We start from the raw sequence: 26382 nt of genomic DNA, 5'->3' as shown, positions 1-26382 counted from the left end.
GTTTTAATGGAGGCTTTAGTTATTACTTAACTCCACCACTGTATAAAGTCATCTATTAAATGTGGTTGTTATAATACCAGTGTTTGAAAGGTGGGATAATGCAAAGATGGCAAGGAGTTCACGATAACCTTTTTCTGGGCTATATTGTTTCCCATAGTCATTTAATTGCCATCAATAATGCATCCTACTAAGAAATGACCACATTTTTGGAGGATTTCACCACAATTTGTCACTTTTGTTGTTTTACTGTAGGTGTAAATCACATATGCAGCTCAGGTTTTGACCGATTTCCAGTTTCAATTAATTTTCTAAGACAACTTTATTGGTACATTCAACACTAAGCTTCAAAAATGCCTTCCAGTCTTTATCACAGCATAAAATAGATGCTCTGAGTATTAAATTATCTAAATAGCTCATTTACAGTTTGTAGGTCTGACCCAAGGTGAGTTTTTTAAAAACATTCTTCTGTCATTTTGACATGAAATGGCATTTTTAACTAGAGACTGTCTACCTCATGTTAATCTGCCATAGAATTACACATCTATTCGTTTAATGATCTTGTTTATTACTCACCCTTGTAGTCTTTCTAATGTACCATTAACGCACATAGATTTGTATCAATATTTCAGGCAAAATGTCAAAGCTTGCATACATTTACATCTAAATCTTACATTATTTAGTTATTTTAAAAAATCAAATTAGACTAACTAAAGACTAACTATATATAACAGATGGCAGGTTTGTTGAGAGCAGAGGTCTGTGAATACAGCAGACTGGCGTACGAAGCCATCACACATCACACAGACTTGGATGGTGGTTGTATCTAGTCAGGGTATAAGTTACATAAATGTGCTTAATTTAATGCAAAATTATTATTTTGAGTGAGTAAAAGGTCCATTGTTGATTTACTGTACTGTATTATTTGGTGGTCAAACAGATTTTGAGCAGTTAAAACCCTCATGATGTGTTTTTCCTCAAGTAGCTGACTAAACTCCTCTCTTTTACTTAAATGCATGTCAGTTCATGAAATAACCAGACCAAACATGTGATGAAATGCCTTCACTGGCTTGTTGACCATATTAAAGGTAAATACTCACCGCGTCCATGAGGGAGGATGATGCCGAAGACGGGTGGTTGTTGAATGCCGCCATCTTCACTGGTCTTCTTCAGGTAAGTTTGTATCACCGAGCAGTTGAAGTGTGGAAGGGTGAGTGGTGAGTGCTGGCAATTCGCAGATATTTAAAGTGGTGTGGTGGGTATGGTCAGTCACAGAAGCGGGAAAACTTGGCCCATGATGAGCAGCCACATTTGATAAGGTGTGTCAATAAAGACTACCCACTTTTTGGAGGCTCTGGTTTCAACAGTAAATTCACCATTAATATCCTGTATTACTTTTTCTCTAAATCCTTATATCAGTATTTTAAATCTAGTTACACTTGAAAGCTTGCAGATTTTAAAACATTTGATTAGTGCAAAAATGTCATCCAAAAACAGTGAATGAAGCAAAGGCACAAGACTTTGGACATGTGTTTTTTAGGAGTGGTAAGTCTGACTACTTTTAGTCAGAATAATTTTACCAAGCTCAAAAAAAGAATGAATATCATTGTAATATACTTAAATTATCAGTACTTTAAACACTTCACAATAAACTGATGAAAATACAGACATACTGTAAATGCTCTCTTCCTAATGTCCCCATGGGTTTTTACTGATTAGTAGAGATGTAACAGGATCAAAATCTTCTGCCTCGGTAACAAGTCCACTCTACGGTATTTATAATCAACAACAAAAGGAAAAAAATAACAAATGAAGACTGGGAAAAAAGTGAGGTCTGCATTTGTTAAAAATCAATTACTCTTTGAATATTAAAATATGTGCAAAAACAGTGCAATAGATGTGGATAAGGCTTAAAATTCAAACTTAAACTTTAACTTCAGCATGTTTTCTAACCTTCATTGTCCACCACTGAAAATAGCTGTAGGTCTTTGGTGATTTATTCGGATACACGTTGTGATCTGTTGAGCCCTCCAAGCTGTTGTGGGGAAGTGAGATTGTAGTCTTTTGGCCTGGCTGGACTCTGCTCCACGCATCTTCACAAATCTTTTCAGGGTGTTGATTTTTTGAGTGGCTCCTCATTTTACTTGTATTCCCCATCAAGTGTATAACTGCCATGTGGAAGCGTCTGCATGTTGTTCTATTTGTCTGTCTCTTTTCTCCATTTTTCAATCCTTGACACCGGAAACCAAAATGCTTCCACACGTCAGATTTAAAAGTCCCTGGAGCCTCCACGATCTCAAAAACTTTGTCATTTGGCTCTCCCTCGCCATTCGTTGCAGCCACAGTTTTTGCACTCCAACAAGTGGAGCCAGAGTTTACTCCTTAATAAGGAATTGTAACCCACATTTCTGATGTTTTCAACTAGTTATATTCATTTAATAAAGAAGAGAAGAAGAGTTTCACAGACTTCGTTAGACAGTTTTTGCTCCAGGGACACAAGCTGGACCCAATAAGGAGGGCTCTGCGACCCACTCTTGGTTCTTGTCCCACCAGCTGAGGACCACTGGTCTAGAGTATATATTGTTGAATCTTTCTTTGTCAGATGACAGCAAAAGTAGAAAGGGAAAGGATCATTTTCTCTTATGTGGCTTTTAGTTTTGGTGACCCAAAATGCTTTTCTGTTTTCAGTTCATTTCATAATAACATAAGGTGTTACTGCTGTACTCTAGCAAAGGGTGGATCGGTGAGGATTTTTATTCAAGTGTTTTTGATAGAGTGAATATGCAGAGGATAGCCAAGGTTTTTACTATTTCATCAGGTTACATTTAATGTGTTCACAACATGCCTGGAAGCTGTTTTCTGTATGACCAATTAAACATGTGGTCAAATAATCTTAAACAGGCAGCTTGTGAGGGAAAAAAGAGAAAAAAAATACATGTTTTAGGAAAAAAAGTGAACAAATAGTCAATGTTTAGAGGAATAGATAAGAATCTAAAGAAGTAAACACTTCAAAACTAAGTTGTGTGATAAGTATAACTGTTAAATTGAATTAAACAACATTTATTATGAGGAACAAGTCCTTCAGCTTCTCTAACATCTAAATTTGTATGCTTTGCAAAATTGTGCTTACAAGTAAAATAATACTTCATATTCCCCCAAAGACACAAATTTATGTCCAGTCCATCTGCTGCTCTTTCCTCTCACTCTGCATTTGATAGTTTTTATTTAATTTCATTTTCTAATGTGATTTAAAATTCTGGTACAGACAGGAGATACCAAACAGACAGTTTCGGCAACATTCGTCTGGCCTGTCGGTACCTTTCAGACTCAGCAGCCACTTTATTAGGTACACATTGCTAGCAGAAGGTTGGACCCCCTTTTCCTCCAGAACCGATTTAATTCTTCCTGGCATAGTTTCAACAAGGTGTTGGAAACATTCATCAGTTTTTGGTCCATATCGACATGATAGCATCACGCAGTTGCTGCAGATTTGTCGGCTGCACATCCATGATGCAAATCTCCTGTTCCACCACATCCTAAAGGTGCTCTATTGGTTTAGCTCTGGTGACTGTGGAGCCCACTGGATTACAGTGAACTCATTGTCATGTTTAAGAAACCAGTCTGAGATGTTTTGAGCTTTGTGGCATGGTGTATTATCCAGGGTCACAGCTGAAATTGAGACTCATCAGACCAGGCAACATTTTACAATCTTCTACTGTCCACTTTTGGTGAGCCTGTGTGAATTGTATCCTGCATCGTTCAAAGTCACTTAAATCCCTTTCTTCCCAGTTCTGATGCTCAGTTTGAACCTCAGCCAGTTTATTTTTTTCTCATTGCACTGAAAATTCTTTACTTTTGCATGGGATTTTTACCTTCATGACTTTGTATTTCTCTAAAGTTTTCTAAATGTGTTTTTGTCCCTATCACATAACTGTCTTTGCAGAGGCTTTGTGAGAGTAATCTAACTCAGTTACTCTCTTAATCACCTCCAGTCAAACGGAAATCAACACAATTATGCCTGGATAGGCAGTTAACCTGCTACCTAGAATAATAAAGGAGAGGAATGCATTTGCTCAGGACTGACTCATTACTGTGTTTAAGGACAATACAAGTTGAGGATCTGAATGGCAGCAGCCAGTACCCACACATTCTCATCTTGCCTGTCATGGGCGTCATGCATTACCACCATCAGTTGCAACTTTACTGTAGAGAAGTTTGAGTGGTCTTAGAAAGCCTTCAAATGTAAGGATCAAGTATTGTCAAAGTGAAATAGTTATAAATACACAGACGAAAAGTACTGAAACCAGAGTAAATATTCGTTGATCAAGCCTGGTCATTTGTGTTAGTCTGTCCATGGATGATTTCTAAAGATTGTTTAAGTCGGAGAAAACTCTACAACACAATCAATCTGATTTCCAGCCTGATCCCCTCTGCCAACTAAAGTCAGAAAAGGCCAGATCTACAAATGATTTCAAAGAACTGCCCAGACCCATGAATGGCAAGGTGCCACCTGAGCCCAGCCATGATTGAACACAATATATAGTACAATGATAAATAAATGCTCCTCTTTAACTTACTGCCCTCTGTAAATGAATAAAACTCAAAACTTACAACAGTGTGCAAAATAGGTACTTTGAGAGGGATTCTCTCAGGCTTCTGCAATGCATTTGCAGAGCAACAGGTCCACATATGAGCTACAGAGAAAAAAAATGCTCCAACTAACCACAAAGCTTCAAGAAACTAACTCTGATCATACAGCCTGTTTTTTTCTTTGTTGTTGTTGTCACCTGCAACCTGCAGGATTATGTAATTATATTTTATACCTGTGGCTGAACTATTTCAGCAGTTGTCTATCCATCCATCTTCCATTTTCTATACCACTTATCCCATCAGGGGGCAAGAGGTGGGGTACACCCTGGACTGGTCGCCAGTCAGTCGCAGAGACAGACAACCAGGCACGCTCATATTCACACCTATGGGAAATTTAGAGTGATAGATTGACCTAATGAGCATGTCTTTGGTGGTGAGGGGAAGCCAGAGTACCCAGAGGTATACATATGTATGGGGAGAACATGCATGCAAACTCCGCACATGGCCCTGACCAGGAAGTGAACCCGGAACCATCTTGCTGTGAGGCAACAGTGCCGCTGTGCAGCTATCAGATCTGGAATAGACACAAAGCTCTTAATGTACGTGCACAAGCCTATTTTAAACAGCTCATAGCATCTTATTATCTCTTGTGCCTCAAAAATTCCGACCTGCTCATCATATCCTCAGTCACCTAAAGTAGTATGGGAGGTAGACTGGTCTGCTACCTGGCACCTCTCCTTTGGAATCATCTACCTGACTGGGTTTGGTGTGCAAAATGCTGTTGTCATGGTAACAAACACCAAAACACTACAGGAGTTTTTTGTTTATCGCTGTGTAAACAAGGCCTGTCTGGTCCATATTGGATTGACAAAAGCTCAAAATCAGCATCTGAAGCATCTATGAAAGTGACGGGAATCAAAGCTAAACCTGCAGACTTGGTGTAAGTTTGGCTTTCATTTAATTTTTAAAAGAAAAAAATCTAGTACACACAGTGGGTCACAATGGGTCCTTTAAGGCGGCTCTGTGACGGTTGTCAGGAGGATGAGTGGCTTCATAAAACCGAGTGCCGACAGCGTCTGAAATGAGCTAAATCGATCTTCGCTGTCTAAGCACACAAGTAGAATTGATAGCACCATAACGCCATCTCTGTCCAATATGAGCTGTGTGTGTCTAAGTTTAGCCTGAGCCACCAGCTTAAAGCATGAGTCACGCTGTCAACAGAGGGGAGAGATCCCCCATGGTTAGTTACTGCTGTGATGGCAGCCATTATTATGACTGCACCACACACCATGAGTAAACCCATAAATCTGTCTTTTATCAAACTCAAGTCTGTGTCATCCACCTGAAATCTGCAGGTCAGTGTAGTCTGATAACAAACTTATAAAACGCTGCATAAATCCTGCTGCCATGAACAAACGGCAGACACTGCCAGGAGTAAAAAGGAGAAAAATCTCTTTCATTTTATTCACAGCAAGCTCCAGCTACCTGCCCCCCATGCAGTCATTAAACCAGTAACAGACAGACATTTATGTATGATGTTTCCTCTTATTGGGTCATACAGCTCAAATTTAAGAAACTTTTTGTCCCTTTAAAGTCTTTTGAGATAGACTGAGGAAGTCTGTGAGGCTGGTGTTTGAGGGAAATGGTCCAAATACCATACAGTAAACTAGCAGACTCCAAATGTTTAAAAATGGATGGTAATAAAAGAGCTACATAGCACTGAAACTGAATGTTATGGACAGAATGCTACAGAAACTGGCACACAGGAGGACAATTTCAACTATTTCCCCCCTGAAAGGCCTCCAAAACAGACTGCCTTATTTACCAGTACCATATATTTTCTGGAGATTATGGTGTTTTGCCAAACTACAGCTATTCCATCATCTTTTGTTGGCCTCAAAACTTCTGCAGCTAAAGAAAACTGTTCAGGTTTATGTTTGGGCTTTCAGTGTTAAAACCTCAATTACTTTGAGATCAAGCCACAAAATTAACCTTTTTTAAAAAGATATATTTTAGGGTTTTTCATGCCTTTGTTTAGAGATAAGAACAATAAATAAAAGCTACTTTAGAGGGGCAGCAGCTGAACTCACCGTAGGGTCTTTCTACTTTCACAGTGCTTAAATTAAACACCTTGATGTCTCATTTCACTTAAAAACAAACAGAAAGTCAAAAGCCCTCTGCACCTTGTGATATTGAACATTTAATTTGGTTATGCTTTCCCTTCATGTATTTGAATGTACTTTTAAATCAGTAGCAAGTCCTCAGTCTACCAGAAGTTATTTTTCTTCTTTCAAAATAAAAGTCTGTGTTTATTTCTATACATAGGGAGTAAAATACTCTGTAAGATAGAACAAATTACAGCAACAACAAAAAGCAAAACAAAGGACAGTTTGTTAAGAAAATCTCTTAGCTTATCTGTTAACCTCAAGCAGGTTACTCACACACAGAAAGCGACCAAACTGCAGCTTGTAAGCAGTACTGAGGATTGCTGAACTTCAAGTGAGTCATTTTGTACATGCACTCCTGAAAAATTCTTAATGTATAACAATGTTGACCACTGTTTTTTTTTTTTTTGTTGTTGTTTGTTTTGATGCCATCTCCTACCTGTAAATCATGGTTTTAGACCATACTGGTGCAGCTGTGCGGCACTCTAAAAAATCTCATTCTAAAAGACAACATCATTGGATACATCTCTCTGGCTCAGACTTTTGGGTGCCTCCTTGCCCTTTGCAACAGTTATTAGGGTCAGAGGTAAAAATCTTCCCAGACAAAATGAAATGACCTTTCAAGTTCCTGATCAGCTTCATTGACAGGAATCAAACTTGTGCTGGAAAAGCAAATCAGCACAGCTTGGTTTGGTTCAGTGGCCAAAAGCCATGGGGAAAAACCCAACATGTGACCCCAGCATTCACCCTACTCCTCCTCTCAACAAGAATCAGGGCACCCTACCCCGGGACATTAAGATGGAGCTAAGTGGAAGGGGCAAGGAGTGTACTGACAGTTTATTTGATTGGCCAATCAAGGAATTGCTAAGTATTTCTTTTTACTGTTGTTATGGACTTAATAAATTTGTTTAAAAATGCATAATAATCAGGTGAAAGAAAGAGCCTTCCTGCAATGTGGCCACCCTGACTGGACCAAAACAGCTTCATTCAGATGACAACAAAATCCACTTAAATGCATTTGTTTGAGGGAAATCCGTGTTGACAAATTCATCTCCATTTATGTTGCTATTTTACTAAATGCTGATGATAGGTTGATATGGAATATGCTCAAAGAGCAAGGACATCATTATTCCATGTTTTATACTGTACAGCTGATTGAATGAAAAGTGTTTATCCATTGGGAGCTTGACTAGAAGAGTAGTCTCTTTTTCATGCAGAAAAATATCTGTGCCCTACACTGTCAAGATGTGCAGTGGTGCAGAGCTTATACATCAAGCTCCACCTAGCTGTAAACTACTGACATGGTTAGGTAGGGAGTTATTATGTATGAATTCCTAAAAATGAATAACTGTGCACTGAACAAACTTCAGCTTCTTACCCGGGTGCAGTTGTTGGCTTTGGGCTCCAGATCTGACACCTTGGTGATCTGCTTCAGGAAATCAGACTCCTGCATCCCCGGCTGAGAGCCACGACGCTTAAACTGCGCCCGCGGGTTCGTCAGGATCACCTGAAGGTTCACTGCAAACCCTGTCGGACAGAGAGGAAGACAAGGATGATTAGAAAAAGAGGGGGGCAAAGGCAGGGACGGGGTGAGAAGGTCAGCCATGGATTAAAAACACATTATCAGTTGATTATAACCACAGAAGAAAATGATGGAGTGCATTAGTGAATCTAATGGCTGTGATTCAGCTGATATGGAATTCATTTAGCGCAGGATTCCGCCATTCTCTGACGATAATTGTGCTTCTGATGAGAAAGAAAGCATGAGAAAGTCAGAGGGAAGTCAAAATACTCATGATGCAGCAGAGGTGGAGATTAATGGCTTCTGCATCCAGATTTAATCAGCCTGATTAAAAAAATGGTAACAGTGGGAGAAAATGTGACACCATGAGATATGAGCTGTCCTAAAAACAGAAATATGACTGAGGACTGAGAAGAAACTGTGACTCCAAATAATATTGAACATAACTCAAAAGAATACATAAATTTGCTTAAAGAAACGAAAGACAAGGAGCTACATAGAAAGGCTTCAGCTGCTGGACTTTATCTAAATCTGCACTAGTATTGGCCAGTCAGTGCTTAATTATGTATTTTGTTTTCATATCTATGGAGCTGAACCACTGAGGGAGAAAAACCTTAGTGTTGACCATGTAGACCAACACTCCCTAGCCCAACACCATCCCCACAGTGAAGCATGGTGGTGGCAGCATCATGCTGTGGGATGTCTTTCAGCAGCAGATCCTGGGAGACTGGCCAGGGTTGAGTAAAAGATGAATTGAGCGAAGTACAGACAAATCTTCAATGAAAACCTGTTAAGCAGCTTTCAGGATCTCAGACTGGGCCTCGACCCCCCTTCCACCATGACAATGACCCCAGGCACACAGCCAAGATGACACAGAAGTGACTCAGGAACAACTGTGTGAATCTCAGCAGCCCTGAGCCCTGACTTGGACCTTCGCAGAGACCTGAAAATGGCTGTCCACCAACAATCCACATCCAACCTGACTGAGCCTGAGAGGAAAAGAAGATGGCAGAAAATTCCTCAGTGAGTACTGAGTGTAGATTAATGAGAACACAAATGAATTTCAACGATTGTAGCATCAGGATGCAGCATATAAAAAGTGAAAAGGGTCTGAATGTAGTGTATGTAAGCTTTGCTCTGTGTTTATAGTTTTAATTAAGGCTGGCATTGTTCTTGTATTTAATCACCTTGTCACTAAAATTTAGCACCATGAATGTACATAAAACACCCTGATGGGACAGATGGAAGCCTCAGCTTCCTGCTATTAAAAAGATGGAGCTCTTGCTGGTTATATTTTTAATAGAGAAATTTTCAACCAAATCATCCGTGGAGGTCAGGTTTCCTGGGGTTAACCGTGCGACTGGAGATCACGTCCTTCGCACATCTGATGTGTTGTCTGACCCAGAGGCCAAGGTATGAAAGTGACACATGATGAGTCTTTTCTGCATGTTTTTACCTCGCTGTCACGCTGTACCGGAGGAGGCAGAGAAACATCTAGACAGCCAAGATAAAAACTGTGCTGTATGATATGTTATGGATTCAAAAGATCAGTGAAATCCAGTAAAAACAAGACCTTTAGGTCACAATATTTGTACATTGTCTCTGTACTTATCAAGAGCTGTGTCTCATTTCAGGGGTTGCATTCTTCAAACGATCCAGCTTCCATAGCCTTTATACATAGACAGACCAAGCTCAATAAGAGTTTGATTGATGGAGGATTCCCTGTTTGCATTTCCAGCTCTTTTTGCTTTTACCCTTATTTTTTCTTAATGCTTCAGTTGCCTAGCAAACACAAGAGCTATCAGTTCCTAAAAGGTTGGGGCGCTGTGAAAAATGTACATTAAAACGTAATGCAATGATTTGCAACAGATTAAGCGCTTTGAAGCAGCCTCCTTGCTTTAAGTCCTGGTTTCAGACCACACTGGTGTAGCAGTACACTCTTTAAATAATACATCTGAATAAATCTAAAAGACAACATCATTACATGAGTACATTCATTTGCATTCATTTGATTTTCAAATCAATGCCCTGCTAAGTATTGTATCTCCCTGTCAACGTAGACTTAAAATTAGTTTTGAAATGCAGAATAACTGAATTTCAAACATGCAGTTAAAATAGGATTTTAACTTCACTTCTCAACTGAAATTCAGTGGTTGATAGCAATTTAATCCCCCTTTTTCCCAAAAAAGTTTAGGTGCTGTGTGATATATAACTAAAAAACAGAATGCTAGACCCATATTTTACGCACGCTACAACATAAACTACATATCAGATGTTGAAACAGGAATTTTAGCATTTCAGGAAAAATATCAACTAATTTTGAATTTGATGGCAGCAACACATCTCAGAAAAGCAGACACAGGGCCATGTTTACCACTGGTAGCATCCCCTCTTCTACAACAGTCTATAAAAACAGTCTAAAAAAATGTTGTCCCATTATTGTCTGATGTAGAATTCTAGCTGCTCAACAGTCCTGGGTCTTCTTTGCTGGATTTTTCCTTTTCTAATGCTCCAAATGTCTTCTGTTGATGAAAGGTCTGGACTACAGGCAGGTCAGTTCAGCTCCCAGACCCTGTAAATCTGTGTTGTTGTGATGGATGTGGTATGTGGTTTAGTACGGTCTTTCTGAAATAGTCAAGGCCTTCCCTGATAGAAGCATTGTCTGGATAGGAGCATATGCTGCTACTTCTCAGCATTAATAGTGCCTTTCAAGACGTGTAAGGTGCCCACGCCGTAGGCACTGATGCAACCTCATCAGACATGCAGGATTTTGAACCATGTGCCAAGAAGAAGCTAGATGGTCCCTCTCCTCTCCTCTTTAGTCTGCAGGATTCCCAAAATAATTAATCTGACCACAGAGCAGTTTTCCATTTTGCCTCAGTCCATTTTAAATGAGCTTCTGCCTGAAGAAGGCAGCACATTTCTTCGTCATGTTTACTGATGGCTTCTTATTTGCATTATTCAGCTTTAAATTGTATTTGTGGATGGCACAGTGACCTGTGTTGACAGACAGTGATTTCTGGAAGTGTTCTTGAGCCCATGCAGTGATTTCCAGGACAGAATCATACCTGTTTTAAATGCAGTGCCATCTGAGGGCCTGAAGATCACAAGCATCTAATATTGACCTTCAGCCTTCTCCATTGTGCACAGAGATTTCTCCAGATTCTCTGAATCTCTTAATGACATTATGTACTGTAGATGGTGCGGTATTAAAAGTCTTTGCAATTTTACGTTGAAGAAATATTTTCTGAAAGTGTTCACATTTTAAGAAGCAGTTTTTTTTCTAATTGTTGAACCTGCCCATCTTTACTTCTGAGAGAGTTTGCCTTTCTAAAATGCTCCTGTTATCCTCAGCCATGTTACTGATTTGTTGCCACTTAACTTGATTAGTTGCAAATGCTCCTCCAGCCATTTTTCAGTAGTCCCACTTACATTACCAGCCTTTTATTTCCCCTGTCCTTTCTTTTTTTGAGATGTGTTGCTGCCATCAAATTCAATATAAGCTAATATTTTTCATGAAATGGTAAAATGTCTGTTTCAAAATATCATATGTTGTTTGCTTTCTATTAATAAAATGGGGTTTTATGACATTTATAAACTATTGCATTCTGTTTTCAGTTTTCCATTTAACCAGCGCCCCAAGTATTTTGGAATTGGGGTTGTAATATCATATACTTTAACCTGTAAAGATAATTTGAAGTTTCAAAGCCCACCTTTTTCTGAAATTAGCATTGTAGCTATCTGACTGGCTTACAGTTAGCATGTATTACCAAGCAGCTTGAGCGTTTGAATTGGAGAGCAATGAATCATGGGATATGTTGGGCCAGTATATACACCAGATGCATCCTTTGTTGGCCATATAAAAGAAAGGGATTTCGAAGGATCCTTAAAAAGGTACAGCCTTTGTTTTACCAAATATGATGTCACCTAAAGTCTCCTTTAAAGGATGCTGCCCCTAAAATGGGACAGGAGTAGGTTTCCTATGAGTGAGGTTGGGTGCCACAGGCAGGGTTTATGCATCTCTTCCTGCATGGCCCTGAAGCATTGTCCTCCCTTCTCCTACAAGTAGTCCGCTGTTTGTGTTTGTCTTGATTTTTCATTGCTCCATTAAGTTATTTTGCATTTTTCTGCTGCTCTTCATACTCACAACTTGGACCTCTGTGGATCTCTAAGTACTGCAAATTGTTTTGATATTTGTCAGACCTCTTTTAAAGCTGACAGGCGGTAGTGGATCTTCCAACTCTAAATGAATAAACTCTGTGGTTAAAAAAAAAAAAAAAAGTGGCACAGTTGGCTGGCTGTGAATTTGTTTGTTAATGTGACTGAGTGAGTATATCTCCCAAATAAAAAATGCTTTAACATTTAGATATTTAACCCGCTTTAAGTCACAGTTAAGGTTTGCTTTACCTACTGACAAATGTAAAACAGAAGGCCTTACAGACACTCTCAGTCTTTCCAGCAGAACATTAAACTTTGTTATCCTGCCTACCAGCCTCACAGAATCAGTGAAGCCAGTGAAAGTCTGGCATAAAAACTGTGGATCATGCCTAGTCCAGTTTGGCTCCATTTAAGGTGTTTGCATACAAGAGTAAATGGATCTCAAACTGTAATATATAGGTGTGTTTTAGTTTTTCAGAAATACTATTTAGTATGTTTTTTTTTCCAGTTTCAGTTGAAGTAATAACAATCCTGCATGTAAATGTACCAACTTTTCCTCTCCCTCTGTGTTAAGACCCCTCACTGTAGCCTCACCGCCTCTACTGTGTTGAGAAAAATCCCATCAGCACCTTCTCTCTGCTTCACTCTGCCTGCTGAGTTACTCTCTCTGTTCAATCAGCAGACCTGCTCTTTACGGTGGCCCTGAGAGATCAATGCTCTGCAGCGCCAGGAAATAAGGACAAAGAGCCAGAACATGCACACTGGGAAAAGACTAAATGATGCAGGTTAAGAAAAACATGCTGCAACTAAGCAAGCATGCAGAAAGCTAAAAAATCACAACCACACACATTTGATAAAAAATTCACACACACAAAAAACATCAACAAAATGACTCCTCTGCACAAGGCATGGCCACACTTTGTTGTCACACTTTGTAAAATGTTGTCACACCTGTAGTTTTATTTAATTCTTTGGTGATCCAAAGCATAGCCTCAGCCCTGCTACAGGCAGCGTTTAGTCTGCACAACAATCATATGCACAGCTCACGGTGGTGTAAATGGCCAGGCATTGTCATGATAATAAAGTGTCTCTCTTCCACTTTCAGGTATATCATAGAATTACTTTTTTCAAACGCTCAAGCATAAAAAATATTAGTGAGGCAAATGATTTCATCGGGATGTAGCACGAAACCCTACAGTCTTAAAAAGCAGAAAAAGCTACTAATTTGAATGTGAACTGATTTTATTTTTTTTCTAAATCAAGCTTTAGTCTATTATCCCTGCATGCAGGATTTCCAAAATATGGTAATTCGTGTTTTTTAATGACTTAATTTACCTTATTTGCATTCTCAGAAATGTTTAACAGATCTTTCTTTGACTCTGCTCCTGCAGAGATGTACTGCAAAGTGAAATGTGCGTGGGGAGCAGGGGTGGTTTTCGTAAACTGGAGTGCCAAGGGCAACAATAAATATTGGGACTCTTTCCTGTTTATCTCAAAGAAATCATTGCAAGTAAAGAGAAAGTTTTGAAGCCTGTCTTTTTAGGTAACAAAACAGAGATGACTATTCCATATCTGAAATATAAATACTCAAATTCCCTGCAGTATACCTTACTGGATTTCAGTCTGGGTAGAGTCAGCCTTTACCTACTTGCACGTCTCTTCTCCTAGGGTGACAAATGCAACTAAATAGTCATCTGGGTACACTACTTTGTTACTTTGTAAGGCATTGACCCCGATACTGTGGAGGAGTGTGGAACAGTTCACTCAAAATGCATCGTAGTTGTCTATGGGCCAGTGATAAGTGTAAAATCTGCCCTCTTTATGTTAATAATTTCAAAATGATTCTCCTAAAGCAGCAGAAGTAACAACACTGTGATTATACTGAAGCCCTGTTTTTAAGTGAACTACACGTGCAGGATGGTCTGACATGTCTTTATTACAAGCCTAGTAAGCTTTGCTGGAATTAAAATAAAACATTTGATTGAACAACTTCTGCAAGCACTGCTACCCAGCTCTTAGCAGAGCATCAAAACTCAAACTCACCATATCCTAATATTTCAACATGTCTCTGGGAGTAACGCGTTATTAAGTAACGCGTTACTCAGTTACAGCTAGCACAAGGGGGCGCTCTCACACTCCCTGTGAGTAGTTTTGGGGCTTCTGGGATACGTAGTTGAAACACTATAGTCGGAAGAGACAGTAGATCAAACAAAGATCAGAGTTGGAGACCCTGGGGTCAAGGAGCAGAGCGATCGTTACGGAGGTAATCCCACTGATTATTCAGCCAAATTTATCGAATGAAACCAACACTCATGTGATTTCAGAAGCAGACTTGAGAGAAGAGCAAGCCCAATGCAGTTCTACAACACCGTCTGCTGGCAGAAAAATACAATACAATACAATAACTTTATTTATCCCCGCAGGGAAATTCAATTGTCTGGAGTCTCTCTCATCTGGTTACGGTAGAATTATAAAGTCTAATTGCTGATGGAATGAAAGATTTTCTAAATCTTTCTGTTCTGCAGAGCAGGGATAGGAGCCGTCCACCACTGTTGTTTCTTTGGTCATTTAGGGAGATATGAAGTGGATGATCCATCTTCCTCAGAATGGCCTCCACCTTCTTCATCTCCACCTCATCCTCTGATGAGTTCAGCTTGATTCCAACCACAGAGCCAGCTTTTTTCACCAGTTTATTCAGACGCCTTGCATCCTTGTGTTTTACACTGCCTCCCAGCAGACTGCAGCATAAAACAGAACACTTGCCACCACAGACTGATAAAACATCTGCAGCATCTTACTGCAGATGTCTATTGATCGGAGTCTTCTCAGGCAAAAGAGGAGGCTCTGCCCCTTTTTGTAGATGAAGTCTACGTTTTTAGACCAGTCCAACTTATTATCCAGGTGTACACCTAAATATTTATATGATGTCACCACCTCGATGTCCACGCCACAAGTGTTCACTGGCTGAAGAGGGGGTTTGGATCTGCGGAAATCTATGATCATTTCCTTTGTCTTTGAGGTGTTGAGTAGGAGGCAGTTTTTGTGACTCCAGTCACTGAAGGCACTTATCAGATCCCTGTATTCAGCTTCTTGTCCATTTCTGATACGTGCCACGATAGCAGTGTCATCTGAGTATTTCTGGATGTGGCAGAACTCAGTGCTGTATTTGAAGTCTGATGTATACAATGTGAACAGGAATGGAGCCAGGACTGTCCCTTGTGGAGTCCCTGTACTGCTCATTAATGTCCCAGAAACAGAGTTCCCCAGCCTGAAAAACTGTGGCCTTCCTGTCAGGTAATCTGTGATCCAAGAAACACAGGAAGGATCCACTCCCATCTCCGTGAGCTTGTCTATGAGTATGGTGGGTTGGATGGAGTTGAATGTGTTTCAAAAATCAAAGAACATGATTCTCACATAAACGCCAGGTTCCTCCAGATGAGACAGGGCATGGTGAAGCATGAAGAGGATGGCATCATCCACTCCAACGTGTTCTTTGTATGCAAACTGCAGGGAATCGAGTTTGTCTTTGACCTCAAGCCTCAGTAGACGTAGGATCAGCCGCTCCAGAGTTTTCATGATGTGTGAGGTCAGGGCAATAGGTCTGTAGTCATTTAGTTCAGCCGGACATTTGATTTTTGGTACCGGTACAATACAGGATGTTTTCCACAGAGCAGGCACCCGCCCCAGCTGTAGACTCAGGTTGAAGATCCTGTGGCTAGGTTGACACAGTTGCGCAGCACAGTCTTTAAGCAGCCTTGGACACACATCATCTGGGCCAGCTGCCTTCCCAGAGCAAAGTCTCCCAAGCTCCAACCTCACCCCTGTCTCTGTGATAGAGAAGGGTACAGGTGCTAGAAGGGAAGTGGCTGCAGCTGTGGAGACATGTGTAGGAGACAGAGAAGGAGAAAGAGGAGCTGCAGTGGAGATTTCCATATGTTGAGGAGAAGAAGGAGGAGCAGCAGTGAAGGTAGGTGTGTCCACAGTGTCAAATCTGTTGAAGAACAGGTTGAGTTCATCAGCTCTTTCAACATCACCCACTATTGGCTGTCTTTTCTTTTTATTGTTGTGTCCAGAGATGGTACTGATTCCTCTCCACACATCACGGATGTTGCTGTGTTGAGAATTCCTCTCTATCTTCTTTTTGTATTCCAGCTTTGCCATCTTCAGTCTCCTCTTCAACTCATGTTGCACTTCTTTGAGCCGTTCTTTGTCACCGTCCCGAAAAGCTTTCTTTTTCTGGTTGAGGATTGCCTTTATGTCGCTTGTGATCCAGGGTTTGTTATTGGAGAAACAGCGAATGGTCTTTGCAGGTATGACTGTGTTTTTCTCTACAGAAGTTGATGTACTCAGTAAAACAATCAACCTGTCTGTCAATGTTCATACTGTCCTTATCTGTTTCCAGCAGCACATTCCAGTCTATTGATTCAAAGTAGTCCCGTAGAGCTTCACTAGCTTGAGGAGTCCATCCTCTGATTACTTACCTCATCTCATCTATATATTTTACATATAAAACATATTATATATATCTTGATACAGTTTGGCCGTAGGATAAAGAGTCATGGTATACCATGTAAAGTGAACATTTTAATATAATCAGATTTTCGATTTTACTTACTCTTTTTTGAATTAAATGAGAACATTTGTTTGATGTCTAAGAGAGGCTGCTTTAACAAAGATCATAACCCACATAAAAACAAATATAAAGAATGCTATTTAAATGAGAAGATAAACATCAAAACAAAGAAAATCGACACACTCTGCGTTTCATTTAAACAGATGTCTCCTAGTCATGGATTCTAACATTAGTAGTGTCTTTAATTGCTCCATCAAGTCATCATACACGGATGTGTAGGTGTAGTTTTAAAAACCAGAGCAGCATCTCTCTGAGAAGTTTCTAGTTTGCAGTGTGTCAGGAGGAGATTTTCAGAAATTGCTGCAAACCTCTGTGCGCAAGGTCTCTGCATAATTACTGAATATTTATTTATGCAAATGGTTAGTGGGTGGCACTCCTTTGCAATCAGTGCGTTAGTTTGGGAATTCAGCCCGAGTAATTCATCGTCCTCATTTCCTCCCTGCTCGCTCTCCTCCTGCCTGAGCTGAATTTACTCCTCGCTGCTCCTCTGTGGAGGAGCTGACACAGACAGCAGAGAGCCGTCCTCTGAGTAATGTGAATGTCAGCCGAGGTCACACTCACTGAAACTGTGGACATAAATATGGCTTTGGCTTATCTTCTCCTTATGGTCTTCAGTTTGTGGCATTAAAGGCCAGGTCAGCCTTCACAAACACTTTCCAAAGGTGGATACAAAGCCAGCACTTACTGATAGGTCATATGTTTATCACTGATAGCTGCTCTACTTTAATTTGGCAAACACTCAGCTGACAGGGAAAATCAGATTTTGTTAATGGATGCTACAACCAAGAGTCAGCTGGTGGGCAAAAACCTGGAGTCCAGATCACTGAAAACTAGGGATGCACGATATTTTTGGCTTGATACCCAAATTTCTGCTTATATTTAAAGCCGTTAATTTTGGCCGTAAATATCAACATGTTTTGACTGTAAAATTTGGCTGTATAAAAAAATAAATTAGCAAAGTCTTAGGCTGTGCCAACAGACCTATGTAAGTTGAGTTCTTTTTCTTTATTCATCCTTATTCTTTAAACTTTGAAGTGTGTTTTAAGAAAAAAGAGTTTTTTTTTTCTTGTTGATTCTCAAAGCTTAAACTGTGTTCAAAAGACTGAATTTTTAGTTAAATACAACATATTCAAATATTGGCATATCCCCACTGAAAACTAAAAACCAAGACAACAGCATGGGTTTGAGGCCAGAGGCATACTTGCTTTTTAACCTTGCCTTTGTGTGCAGGCCCAGCAGTGTCATGTGCATAATTATTAAATAAAGCTGTTAATTCAAAACTTACATGTGACACACTCATGGATCTGCCCTCCAAAAGACAGGAACAGCTTCCTACTGTCCGCTATGAATAAGCTGACAATCTTGGCTACTACCTACATGGTTTAGTCAGTTTATTTTCTTTTTTTTTTATTTTTTACGTAAGAATGTTGTTCTTTCAAATACAGAGACAAGCATGCCATCACTACTGTTAGATGCGCTACTGTTCCTTTAGCGCAGTGGCTCCCAAAGTGGGGGTCGGGACACCCTGGACACTTAGTGGGGGTCGCAAGAAACAGAGGTTCTTCTTTAATGGTTTTACATTGTATTTTTTGTGCAGTTCTTTAGAAATATTTGCAGAAATTGTTTTAATTAAAAATAAAAACATGCTAATTTGTTGAGATTTATGCTAAAATCAAAGCAACATTTGAAAGTCCTGCACATAATGATTCTTGAATGTGCATAACTGTGTTCTATTATTCCACAACCAATCTTCAGGACAATGGATGTCCTCAGTCTTTGTCACCATTATTTTGGGGGTTGCAGGCTGAAAAGTTTGTGAACTCATGCTTTAGTAAACAATACAGCAGCACCAAACAGATTTCTCCTAATCCTGGTGTCCTTTTCTTGTTAATCTATGCCAAATATGACTGGCTTTTACTAACAATACAGCACCAGAACACTGATATGACAGTCATCCTGAAACAATTGTAAAGGAACCAGAACAAGCTAATGGTTGCAAATTAGTGTTCTTTGCAGATGATGTCAGAGACAGGGTTGATTTGCACAGGATTAAAAAAAAACTGACGCTCTACATGATTGTCACAAATTACCAAAAGCCCCTAGGTAAGACTAATGCTAAGCTTTAGTAAGCCTTTTTCATTAAAGTCAGCATTACATTTTCTCTGCACAGTTTGGTTTGACTTTGGACCACATTCCTTTATTTTCTAGAAATACTTTCCTAAAATTCAGCAGCAGCTCAGCACAAAGCCTCTCCTGACATTTAGCTCTGCCAATAAGTGTTACAGAAACACTGATTTTAGTGTCAAACTTCTTTATTAAGTAAGTTTAAAGAAAGATCTCTGAGAACATTTCTTCAACACTTGAAAATATTGAGCACACAAAGGGCTTTTTATTGCAACGTCCAAAAGCTCTCACGTGGCTCTCATTAACTCTGATTCAGAAGAAAAGACTTTAAAACATTAAAAAAACAGCTTTTAAACAATTGGCTTGATTTCCTAGGGTTATTGTGTGCCATCTTTCCCTCTGATCATCATCAGTCCAGTATTTTAGCTATTATGTTAAAAAACTGTTTAAACTTCTGAAAATGAATGTGCATAACTATTGAATCTATTGAATATTTAAAGGACAGGCGGCATAGTCATACTTAAATGTGATACCACATGATATGGTATGAAACCATGGAGTTCATTGCTGTGTTGCGTAACCCATTAAATGCATCTGGCAGGAAGTAAAATTAAACAAAGAACAGAGAAGGATCAATGAATGCATGTTCCTTGTGTGTTTGTCTTTATTGATGGGTCTTATAGTAGTGTGATCTGAAGCTTGGCCCTGAGGGAACAGTGTTGTCACTCCTTTGTCTTTTTGTGTTACATAAAAGCATGCAATCAATTATTTTTTTCCTAATTTGATTAATGGCTTTGCTCTTCCTTTGTGATTCATTTTTAATTCAGAGGCTGATCTAAAATACTAAAGAGTTCGGCTCCAGGCTAAACATAATTATAAGCAAGCTCAAAATCCACAATAGTGTGATAATGCAAGGGCTGTCAGTGTTAAACCGCTCATTTGGATGCAATAAAGGTCAGAAATGAACACATTAAAACTTAAAAATCACATTAATTGCATAAAATGTGTCATTTTAGACTGGCTGCAAGAGGATACAACTCAACGTAGCATCCTTCTGCTCCCACAGTGATGGGAAGCAAAGACACCTTTGAATGTCTCCTTTGATAAAATCAGACAGTCAGTGGAAAAGTCAAAGTAATTTTAACCTTTTTATATTTCACTTTCTACCATCCACTTAAACTGTTTTCATTTACTTTTGGATTGGTGGTTAAGCCTAAGTCATGATTTTATTGTACAAGTTCCTTATCTTCTTTCAAAATAAAAGCAGGAACAGTTTCTTGAGAAAATCTAACCTTGATTGTTAAAATACACAGAGAGAGCAATTAAATGTGAAATCATAGAAGTTGTAAATGCTGTCAAATTTCTCAAGAATCACTCGATTTCAGTGAGTCATTTTGAACATGCACTCCTGCATGCTTCTGAATATATAATGGTGTTCAACAGTGTATTTGACATATTGAACAATCTGAAGCTGCCTCTGTGCTCTAAGTCATGGCTTCAGACAACGCAGCACTCATTTAAATAATAAATCTGAATTAACTTAAAAAGACAAAATCATTACATATGCACACTTCTTTGCACTCATTTGATTTCCAAATCAAGCTCCTGCTAAGAGTTGTTTCTCATGGTCAACATGGACTTAAAAATGTGTTTTAACATGCAAAAAAAAAGAAAAAAAAAATTCCAACATGCCCTTAGGATGGGATTTCTAACTTCACAACACAAATTAAAATTCGGTGACTGGTAGCAATTTACAACCCAGATTCCAAAAAAGATGGGGCACTTTGTAAAATGTAACTAAAAACAGAATGCAATGATTCTCCTGAATCCATATTTTATTCACAATAGAACATAAACTACATATCAGACGATGATTATAAAAATTAGCTAAAATAATAAATAATAAATATTAGCTCATTTTGAATCTGGTGGCAGCAACACATAAAAAAAAGTAGGTGCAGGGCCATGTTTACCATTGTGTAGCATCCCCTCTTCTTTTAACAACATTCTGTAAACCTCTGGAAATGAGGAGACCACTTGCTGAAGTTTTGGGGGAGGAATGTTGTCCCATTCTTTTCTGAATTAGGATTCTAGCTAATTTTTCCTTTTCTAATGCTCCAAATGTTTTCTATTGATGAAAGGTCTGGACTGCAGGGAGGCCACTTTAGCACTGTTCTACTGATGGATGCAGTATGTGGCTTTGCATTGTTTTGCTGAAATATGCAAGGCCTTCCCTGAAAGAAAGATTGACCATATTGGAGCATGTGCTGCTCTAAAACCTTTATCTACTTTTCAGCATTGATAGTGCCTTTCCAGATGTGTAAGCTGCCCACGCCATAGGCACTAATGTAACTCCATACCATCAGAGATGCCAGCTTTTGAACTGTAGCTGCATGGTCCCTCTCCTCTTCAGTCCGCTGTACACAGTGTCTGAGATTTCTTAAAACAATTCAAAATTCAAAACAGGCAGCACATCTCAGAATCCAAGTTATGGAGGACAAAACATGATGATTGGTGATGTTTTGTCCCCCATAACTTGGATTCTGAGATGTGCTGCCTGTTTTGAATTTTGAATGATTTTTTTAACTTGGGCTTAGCACTCCACTGATGGTGTACATTGATGTGAAGCGCAACTATCCCCTCCAACTATTTCTTAAAATAATTTCTAATTTGATTCATCTGACCACAAAACAGTTTTCCATCTTGCATCAGCCCATTTGAAATGAGCTTTGGCCCAGAGAAAAAAGTTTCAGCGTTTCTGGATCTTGTTCACTGACTAGGTTAACTGTGTTGACAGACAATGATTTCCGGAAGTGTTCCTGGGCCCATGCAGTGATTTTCAGTACAAAATCATGCCTGTTTTTATTGCAGTGCGACCTAATGGCCCAGAGCATCCAATATTGACCTTCAGCTTTGTCCCTTGTGCACAAAGATTTCTCCAGATTCTCTGAATATTTTAATGATATTATGTTCAGTAGATGGTGGGATATTCAAAGTCTGCAATTTTACATTGACGATTTTTGCAGATTGGTGAACCTCTGCCCATCTTTACTTCTGAGAGACTCTGTGTCCTTAAAATGCTCCTTTGATCCTCAGTCATCTTACTGACCTGTTGTCAATTAACCTTATTAGTTGCAAAAGGCTCCTTAAGCTGTTTACATCAATACAGTTTACTTTTCCAGCCTTTTGTTGCCCTGTACCTACATTTTTTAGATGTGTTGCTGCCATGGATTTCAAAATGAGTTCCTCTTTTCAATTAAATGGTAAATTGTCTCAGTTTCAACATCTGATATGTTGTTTATGTTCTATAGTGAATAAAATATGAGTTAATTTTAAATCACTGCATATGGTTTTATTTACATTTTGCACTTGAACGTTTTTGGAAATGGGGTTGTACGAAATAGTTATTCGACAGTCCTAATCATAACTTAAAATCGATTTTTATGACCTTAACCTTTAAGACTAGTTAACATAACCCTTCCAAAATCCCACCTACGACCAAATTTGCCTGTCAAAGTCCTAAATCATCTCTTCTCAGAACAAACCCACTCAGAGACGAATCCTCCAACAGACAGGCTTCTCCTCTGATTCCAAATAAAGACAGACAACTGAAAACATGAAGAGAAAGCTGCCAGTGCCACCCACACAGTTTGACTGACAGGCCACCACTGGGACATGCTGTAAGGGAAACGAGTTCCCACCAATCAAGACAAAACCACCAAAAGGCATCTGATGTTTACTACTGAAGGTACTGAGTCCAAGAACTCTGAAAACAGTGCTAGCTTCTCTCAGGAGACAGTTAACACAGGATGTTACACTGCAATGGCAGCAAATCTACCTCTGTAATGACTTCTTTTTCATGCTTTCTTTAGATCTCAAGAATTTGACTCATTATTACAGGAAACATCATAAAATAAAATCTCCACTTAGGGTTCCATAGAGAGCCATTGCTGGTTAGCTGAAACTGTGCTGATAACATTTCTCTCTTTTGTGATGATTAAACTGCTGGTTTAAGAGTTCTGAATTAGTTCCATTATTGGATCATACGTTTTTCTAACTGTTACTTATAAGGGTAGTCTGTATCTCTATGCTTTGTGGTGACAAATGAAGAAACCTGTCATATTATTGACAAAAATCTAGGTCAGAGTTTAGGGTACAAGCTTAGAACTTCAGATAAGGGTTGTCACAATACCAGCATTTAAACTATGGTACCATAATAAAAATAAAAGATATTGAAACTGGTTTTGATACCACAGCAACACAATATAAAGATCCAAACAACCCTTACCTAGAAGTTCCTTGTCTTAAAATACTAAAATCTCCAAGCAAAGTCCTGCCTTCTAAACAGACCTGATTCTCACAGAGGCCATGTTCTGGTGTCATCAATCCAGCAAAAAAACTATGACTGATCATGACTTTTCACCCCTTTAGGCAGCACTACATTAAAAACCAGCATCATTCAGTTGACATAGTACATCGCTGTCTAGAGGCACAGCTAAACTCTCCGGGCCAAAGCTCATCTGAGATGGACTGACCTTATGTGAAAAAGTGTGCTGTGGTCTGATGAGTCTGCATTTCAGTCTAATTTTGGGAATAATGGCTATCCTCTGGACTACAGAGGAAAAGAACTTCTCATTGCTATCGGTGTAAAGTTCATAAGCCAGCACTTTTGACGGTATGGGGATGTTTTAGTGCACATAGCATGGGTAACTTGCACATCTGTGAAGGAAACATTCATACTGAGTGGTACATACAGATTGAAGAGCAACATATGCTTCCATCTAGATGATGTCTTTTCAGGAACGCCCCTGCTTATTTCAGCCAGACAATGCCAAGCCATATTCTGAATGAGTTACAACAGCGTGGCTTCACAATAAAAGAGTGTGGGTAAAATACTGGCCCGCATGAAGTCCAGATCTGTCTCTTGCTGAATGACAACAGAATTCTTGAACTGCTGAGCAATTTCACATTCATCTGGGAAACCTCCCACACAAAGTGTTTTGGAAGGCCAGGAGAGGAGCAAAAACATCCTCTCCTTCAGGAAGAGCTTTCAGTGTGGAACTTTGCTCTCGTCCCGCTCTGACAAAACTGCTGCTATGGCTACATAGCACTCTACCTACTCACTCTACGCTACTCACTCTACCAGTAGCCATACTGTACCCACTCACACTATAACTAACCCCTCCCTCCCTGTAGTTCTCACAAACTCGTGTAAAAGCAGGGGTGTTGGCAGGAGAGAGATAACATTTTTCCATCATGGAAAACTTTCAGTGCAGTTTTTTGCTTTAGTTCATACAGAAGCATGGTCCAGCTCTGATAAAACTGCTGTAGCTACTGTATATCCAAGCTAATGGCTACACCAGTAGCATCCATTGCTATCTAATTTTAGTATAACTAAACCCTGTCTGCCTCATTCTTCTCAAATGACGTTAATTGGTCCAAACTGCTTCAAGCGTTGTAGGTTGGAGCTTTGCAAGCTGGATTTGGCTAGTGACACACATGGAGTCTGAAAAATGTCCTGCTGTCCTGCTTGAACCACATCAAGTTCTCACAACTTATACTTACATAAAAAATCTAACGTGATTAATCAGTGGATTAAAAGAGACACGCTGCAGCTGGCTTTTCCCTCTCTGTTTGTCTGTAGAGTCTGTATCAGACATCACTCACACTACCTCAGCCACACTGAGAGGAATGTGGTTTTTATGATCTCTTACAGCAGTTGTAAAATGCAGCCGTAGTCTGCAAAATAAAGCGAGAGGTCTGCCCAGCTGTAGTCTCTGTCTGAAATCTGTCCACAGAGCCAAGAGAGGAGCGGATATCCTCTTTCCCTCAGCCGCAAGCTTAAAGCCACTGCCGCTACCACTAGCTTGTTGAGGACACTGAGGATAATGTGATTAGATAATTAATCAACCAACCAATGTATCTACATCGATGGATTGTTACACCCATAGGGATGGGCATGCACCTGTCCCAACTATTTGGGAACATGTTGCCAGGATCATCATTCAGAATGTGTTTGTTTTTAAAATTAAGTAGTTCATATGTTTGAACACTAAACACAGTGTCTTTGTGCTGTATTGAATTTAATTTAGGATAAAAAAAAGTTACATAATGTCCAAACTTTTTGAAATTTGGGTTTGGGGTTTGTACCAAATGCAAAGGAAGCTTCCCACCTTGAGGGCGACGTCAGAGAAGAATGCTGTGGGAGCGAGATGTGTCGCACAAACGCATCTGCAATGTGAAGACAGTGTTATGAATTAATCAAGTTTTTGTCTCTGGTGGCAGCTTTCCTTTAAAATATTGAATATCTTTATTATGTTTGAAGCATTGCTACTTTTAAATAATGTGGATGATTTAAATGACAGATTTTGTTTTTCAAGCATGGTTTAGAAAAGTATTAAAGTGTTAAAAACATTGAAAGCATTACTAAAGGGTCCGCTGGGTTTGCATTTCTTATTTTTTTTATTTCAGCAATCTTTCTTCCGATTCACAGTCCCCATCTTTGGCAAACATTTTGTACAGAGTGACACACATTTAGCTCGTATGATCTTCCTCCTTCTGCAGGACTGTAGCTGGTGCTTGAGTGCAGAAGGCCGACTCTGTGCTCTCCATCTCTCTGCTCCTCTCATCTCCCCATCTCAGGAGCTGAGTACAAACAGTGGGGTTACTGGGGGTTAAACACTTTCATGTCCCTGTCTCAGCCAATACTCCTGAGACACAAGTACCACTTCAACCAAAGGTACATGCGTCTTTGTGCTGGTGTGTAGATATGTGCATTATCCGTGTGTTTCTGTTTGCTTTAGCTGCACAAATTAACTCAATTGGCTCATTCTTGGGAAGATGCAGCTCTAATTCGCTTCTGGAAAATTGCATGTGTGCATTTGTGTGCGTCCTTGAACACGTATGCTTGTCCACTCGTATCAGCTGGAGTGCTGGCAGGTGCATGCTTGCGTGTCTCTCAAATAGTTGCAGTAATCATGTGTGTGTGAGTGTTTAAAATCAAAAACACACTGAGGTGAATAGTACTCCACGCCATCATTGTCCAGGCTCCATTGTGTCTGCATAAATGAGACAAAGCGGTAGATAGGAGGCTAACAATGCAGTTCTGTGGAACACAATGGTCTAAGGACACACACTGGCACTCAGTCAGGGCTCTGCAGACACGCTATTGTAAATCTCGTGAATAATAATTT

At 39.5% G+C, this 26382-nt stretch overlaps 1 protein-coding gene across 1 annotated transcript in view; it reads right to left on the bottom strand.

The window, feature by feature from the left end:
• b3gat2 (beta-1,3-glucuronyltransferase 2 (glucuronosyltransferase S)) overlaps positions 1–26382 on the bottom strand; it is a 97173-nt gene that overhangs the window by 20171 nt on the left and 50620 nt on the right. Inside the window, exon 3 of the mRNA XM_041788714.1 lies at positions 8131–8279. Within this exon, the coding sequence (XP_041644648.1) occupies positions 8131–8279 (149 nt within the window). The remainder of the gene's footprint in view (positions 1–8130; positions 8280–26382) is intronic.

The sequence above is a fragment of the Cheilinus undulatus genome, linkage group 6 (assembly GCF_018320785.1).
Source record: "Cheilinus undulatus linkage group 6, ASM1832078v1, whole genome shotgun sequence".
Lineage (NCBI taxonomy): Eukaryota > Metazoa > Chordata > Actinopteri > Labriformes > Labridae > Cheilinus > Cheilinus undulatus.
The sequence above is the reverse complement of the archived record's forward strand: the minus strand, read 5'-3'. Positions and strand labels throughout refer to the sequence as shown.